Genomic DNA, 6213 nt, shown 5'->3' with positions numbered 1-6213 from the left:
TGAGATGAAGTGAGGTGAATGACATAGGCATTGTGATGTAGCATTAGGCTGTTGTTGACCTTCTAATGATACGTCAGAAGGAGGCTTATCTGCTTCAGGTGATCTTGGATCATCCGGCCATGACGATGTTGAGGGTTGGATGTCAGGAGCCTATGATGTCAATTGATGGTTGGGGATCCTCAATGGTTGAAGGGTTTTTTTGCTGAAAACTTTTGGAAGAACCTTGTAATTAAAAGTTATTGTCTTTTTCTTTATAATTCATTGAATTGTTGCTGTAGAAGTTGTAATCCTTCAGTGATCATATGGGTGACTTTAATGCTGTGTTTCATCCAAGGATCATATTCCATAATTTTGTCCTTTAATGTCTGTGAAATTTGAAAGACTTCAGCAAATTTCAGCAATGTCCACATTGCTGGTTCCACTTCAGTTACTTCATTTTCCTCTTTCTCTGTAGATGACTTGACAAGTTCTTCTAATTCCTCATTGGTTAACACTTAGCTCTTAGTACCTCAGCATACAATTTTTTCCCCTCTTTCCTTAAGTCGAGAACTTTCACCTTTCACTTGAAGGAAGCACTTTATGACTTCTCTTTGGCATATCTGAATTGCCAGCATCACTATTCTTGCACTTGGGGCCATTGTGAGGTAAAGTAAGTGTTACTTGAACACGAGCACTGGGATCCCTGCAGTTGATCTGGTCACCCGAGTGGCTAACCAGTGGCTAACAGGCAGGTAGCATATACAACACGGATATGCTGGACAAAGGGATGATTCGCATCCAGGACAGGCTGGCTTGAGATTTTACCACGCTACTCAGAATGGAAATCTAAAACTTAGGAATTGTTTATTTCTGGAATTTTCCGTTTAATATTTTCATACCTCCGTTAATGCGGATAACTGAAATCTCCGAAATCCAAACCGCAGATAAGGGGGCACTATCCTACTTACTGAAGTATTACAGATACTACTTAGCTTCTATGACCATTAAATCGACAGGTTGGAATTGGAAACATCTGTTGCCTTCAAGCTTTTAAGACAATTTCACATGAATATACAGTTCAGCCATAGCTGTATCCCACACTAACAATAAATTTCTAATTGGTGTCGTGTACCTAACCCTTACTGTTACTTCTCTCCCAGTTCTTCCACGGAGCACGGTCCAAGTAGACTACATTTCCCAGAATGCCATTACGCCCTTTGACCCCAGCTAGACCAAAAAGACGCGCCGCCGGAGCGCCTCCGGCCGGAAGACTATAGCCTCCCGGCATGCAGCGCACCTCCCTCCATTAGGTTTGAGTCGCGGCCGGCGCGTTGCCCATCGGGAGTTGTAGTCAGCGGCGCGTTGCCCTGACGCCGGCCGGGCCGGGCGTGGGGGCCTGTGGGAGGTGGCGCGGCCTGGCCCAGCTGCGGGGCGGAGGCGGAGGCGAGGCCTGCGGCGGCGGGGAGCGGCCGGGCTGGGAGCGGGCGCCGGAGCCGAGCCGAGCCGGAGCGGGCGGCGAAGGCCGGCGCGGCGAGCAGCAATCATGTCGGTGTTCGGGAAGCTGTTCGGGGCTGGAGGGGGTAAGGCCGGCAAGGGCGGCCCGACCCCCCAGGAGGCCATCCAGCGGCTACGGGACACGGAGGAGATGTTAAGCAAGAAGCAGGAGTTCCTGGAGAAGAAGATCGAGCAGGAACTGACGGCCGCCAAGAAGCACGGCACCAAAAACAAGCGCGGTGAGTCGGCCCGGCCCCTTCAGACTCTCCAGAAACTCCCCTCAGGCTTCCCGGGCCCGGACTCCACCGACGACACACTCGCCTCGGGGTCTGCTCCGACCCTGGAACTCTCCCCCGTCAGACTTATTTCCGGCTTCGGGACCTCTCCCCGTCTGACTCCCTGAGCCCTGAACTCTTCCACCATCAGAGTCTATCCCACCCCTCTCCCCTTAGGCTCTCCGCACCCTGCCAGGCTCCTGCGGACCCTGATCTCACATTAGCACGTTCGTCCTCCCTCACGCTGTTCCTTTTTCTTCCGCCTTTTCCTCTTCCCTTTGGCCTCACCCACCTTCCCAGCTACTGCCGGTGCCTGTTTCTGCGCTCATTTTTGCTCCCCATCCTGACATTTATTTGCTTCTCGGTCCTGCTGCTGCTCTCTCCCAACTCCTCTGTGGAGTCTGTGAGCTGCCCCGGCCTCTCCCCATCCCCCTGACTCAGAATTCTCCTTGAAAAGCCTCCCTGATGGAGAGAAAAGGGGACTGGTTCCCGTTCTGTTTATTTGCTGAGTGAACTTGAGCAAGTTGCTTTCCCTTTGAGGCCTCAGTGTCCCCATCTGTCAGCCCCCCTGGGTTTGGCCTCCATGAGGCCAAAGGTGTCTTCCAGTTCTGTGATTCACTTTTTGTTGCCTCATAGCCTGGCCTTATCTGAGTTTCCCATGGTGCAAGCCTTCACCCCGTGACTCACCGCTTACCCATCCCTCTGAACCATAAATATGGACTCCATGCCTTCCTTCGCCCGACTCCTCCCTAGTCCCCACTACTCCCGGGAGTTAAATCTTGAGACACGCTTACTTTACTTCCTTTACTTCCTGTTGCGTAGCTTTCTGGGTGTTCTCAGTGCTCTGTATTTTTTTTTTTAAAGTAAGATGAATGTGAATGTGAAAATGCTTTAATAACTGTAAAGTAATTTAGATATGTTTGATTTTTCTTGTTATGGCAATGAGACAATGAATCATAGAGTGACAACCCTTCCCTGGAGAGGAGTCACACAAACAAGTATTTAACTCACAAGTCTGCCGGTGACTAGCTATGTGACCTTGAGCTAGTTAAATTACCCTTCTGAAAGGAAGATCGTGGATTTACAGTGCCCAGCACACAGTGGGGGCTAAATAGATGTTTTCTTCATTCTGACAGAAAAACAAAATAGCATATCCTGAGGGTGCTTCTCTGCTGATCATCAACAACTATTCTGGAAATTCTATGAGTGCCTACTGCTTGCACTGTATTCTTAGGGGTGAACAAATTACAGCCTCCACCCTAATGAAGGAGAAGACAGAAATAGGAAAATAAATGGAGAAAATATTGTCTGGTGTTGGTGATAAGTAGTAAAGAAAAAAAGAAGATGATCTGATAGGGAGTGATGGGGTAGGGGGGGTGCCACTCTAAAGAGAATGGGCAGGGAAGGCTTCTTTGAAAAGGTAAAGTTTGAACTGAGCCTTGAGAAGGAACTAGCTCTGTAAAAATCTGGGGGAGGAGCCTTCCAAGCAGGGAGAAGAGCACCAGAAAAGGCCTAGAGATTGGCAGGTTTTAAGAAACAGAAAGTATACTCCTGTGTCTGGAATGTAGCGATTTAAGGGAGAGTGGCATGAAATAAGGGGGTGGGGGTTAGACTTTGAAACTTCTTGGTAAAGAGTTTGGATTTTATTCCAAGTGGATAGAAAGCTGTCGGAGGGTGCTGTGCTGGAGTGTGCCCTAATCATTGACAGGTTTTTGAAAACATCATCTGGCTACTTTTTGGAGAGTAGGGTAAGGGTGAGGGTGGGAGCAGGTATAACAGTGAGGGGGCAGTAGCAGTTGTCCATTTGTGGCCTGCAATTCTAGCTGTAGCTCTGGAGGTGGAGAGCAGAGTTATATTTTGCTGTCTCTAGCTTTTTTTCTCTGATGACTCTCCCTCAATCTCGATCCTCTGTTCATGGTAATTAGAGTCACTGTTTTTACCTGTCTGCATTTGGGAATTCAGGAGGAGGGTGTCAGTTTACCTCATCTCCCATCTGAAAGGGCAGTTCTGTGGTCTTGGTTTGGAGCTAGCTTACTTTCTCCAGTTTTAGAGGCGATTTAATTGGCTTTCAGGAGGCTTGGAGAGAGGCTGCCAGCAGATGGTGGAGGACCAATCTCAGTTGTAGTACTTTGCTGAAAGGAGTCTGTCTTCCTGAGTTTGCCTGAGAGGACAGGAGCTACTGGAACCTGCTTTTCTTTTTAGCATCCTCTGGGAGAAAGGTCTTATCTGCTTGCCAGGCTAGTGTGGTGAGGTGTTAACACCACCACATACCATTCAGTTAGTCTACTTGTTGACTGCCACTGTGCTGGGACCTTGAGAATCGGAGAATCAGAAATGAAAGTACACTGTGTCTGCCTTCCAGGAACTCAGAATTGGAGGTGTGTGTATGTGAGAGAGAGAAGGAAATAATTATAATAGTGCAGAAACATGAGTATGTACATGGGCTGAGGCTGCAGAGCAGGAGGTGCCTGTCCGGAGGGGAAAGAGGGAGGGAGACTCGGCAGAGGAAGGAGAATGTGAAATGGGTCAGCAAGGAGTTTGGTGTGTTTGGGGAGCAGTGAGAGTGTCTGCACTGGAGTCTGTGGGGTGGGACAGGAGATAGGTAACACTGGAGAGTGGCCTGCAGTCTTTGGACCTTGACCTGGAGGTGGTGAGTAGCCATTGGCCATCTTTTAAAGCAGAGAGTCATATCTGCTTGGAATTTTGAAAGAGTGTTCCAGCAGCAGCTTAAAGTAAGGAGTGTGGACTGACCAGGAAGGGACTGAAAGCAGGAATCCGGTAAGGGATAAGGATAGAATCTTAATCTGGATTTGAGCTGTAGTTTCATCCATCTCTTACTAGCTGTGTGCCTAGGGTAGGTTACTCTGCACCTCAGATTCTTCTACAAATCATGGTGCTAGCAACTGCCTTATAGTATTAAAATATATTGTGCACACAAAGCTCTTAGCACAGTGCCATATGGTAAGTGATCAATAAACGCTTGCCATTATCATTACTATAAGGAGACTTGTAATTATTCAGGTGGGAACAAAGGGCCTAGAGTAGAAGCATGGAAAACTGGAAGAGAAATAATACATGTCAGAGACTTTTCTGAAGGAGAATTGAAAGAGACTTGGTGATTTATTGGAATTGTGGGAGTGGACAAGATGAAGGAGAGAGAGAAGTTGAGGATGATTTTCAAGTTTATAGCTAGGGCAGCTGGGTGGATGGTGATGCCATTATCCAAGTTGGGAAACACAGGAGGAGAAGCAATACTTCTTAATTGTATAGTCCTTTCAAGTTTATAAACCTCCTTTTTCTCATGTGAGTCTCACAGCAGCCACTAACACTGTGAGCTTCTTCAGGCAGGATGTGATGGTCACATTCACCGCTGTGTCTCCAGTGGCTAGCACAGTGCCTGGGACATGGTTAGTGCTCAGTAAGTATTAAATGAATAAAAACAGTCTTGTGGGTGTGTTCCGTTGTTCCCATTGAACAGAGAGGAAAATGAGGCCCAAGAGGGGATGTAATTCAACTTAGAGGCAAATTCTGATGGCTGTGGGCATCTTGTAAACAGAACTGTTTACTCCCTTGATGGCCAAAGGTGTCATCATGACCATCGTCATTGCTCAGCTCATTAAACACCCACTTGTGCAAGGTGTGTGCTGACTGGGAGAAAGAGAAGTGAGACAGAACCAGGCCCTATGGCATGTGTAGCCAAGTGTGGATGCTGTCTTTGTGGCATACACATTGGAAAGATGATAAATTGCCCTTTGAAACAAACCTTGGAAGCGTGGATAGATTATTTGCAATGTGTAGATGTGTCCCAGGCAGTGGTTTCAGTTAGGGGCCTAGAGCAAACTTTGGATTGCATGTTTTTTCCAAATTTTTTTTCCTTTCCCATAGTCATATATTCGTTCTCGAGCATTTGGCAGGCTCTTACGGTGTCCTGGGCCCCATGCTTGGTGCTGGGAGTACAGAGATGAACCAGACACTGCCATCCAGGGGACTTAAATATTGTCACTGATAAGATAATATGTGGCTAAGATAATATATGAAAGAGTGTGGCACATTGTAGATACTGAGTAAGTATACTTTTCTTTCCTTTTCAGATAAAGTTATCATTGATCAGACTTCTTTGGTTTAATTGTCAAAATGGAAAAATTCTTTCACTCAGAGCTATAAATGGAAACCAGGTTTGAAGTCTAGGTGAACTGACAAAAATCACCCGAACTTAGGTCTTTATTTTGGTACCTTTCTAAACTGTGCCCTGTTGGTTTTCTCCCTAGGAAAGATGATCAAAAGGAAATATCTACCCTGGGTGGTTCAGATTTCCCTTTTTTCCCGTTTTTGTTTTTTTTTTGTTTTTTGAGACAGAGTCTCACTCTGTCACCCTGCGTAGAGTGCATTGGCGTCATCATAGCTCACTGCAGCCCAAACTCCTGGGCTCAAGCGATCCTCCTGCCTCAGCCTCCTGAGTAGCTGG

At 47.1% G+C, this 6213-nt stretch overlaps 1 protein-coding gene across 1 annotated transcript in view; it reads left to right on the top strand.

The window, feature by feature from the left end:
* The first annotated feature begins 1389 nt into the window (after window positions 1–1389).
* The window catches only part of CHMP4B (charged multivesicular body protein 4B), a 42342-nt gene continuing 37518 nt past the window's right edge, over window positions 1390–6213 (top strand). The window contains exon 1 of the mRNA XM_012637719.1: window positions 1390–1712. Within this exon, the coding sequence (XP_012493173.1) occupies window positions 1523–1712 (190 nt within the window). The 5' untranslated portion in view covers window positions 1390–1522. The remainder of the gene's footprint in view (window positions 1713–6213) is intronic.

Source organism: Propithecus coquereli, unplaced genomic scaffold (assembly GCF_000956105.1).
Source record: "Propithecus coquereli isolate 6110/MARCELLA unplaced genomic scaffold, Pcoq_1.0 Scaffold122, whole genome shotgun sequence".
In the NCBI taxonomy this organism is placed as follows: Eukaryota; Metazoa; Chordata; class Mammalia; order Primates; family Indriidae; genus Propithecus; species Propithecus coquereli.
The sequence above is the reverse complement of the archived record's forward strand: the minus strand, read 5'-3'. Positions and strand labels throughout refer to the sequence as shown.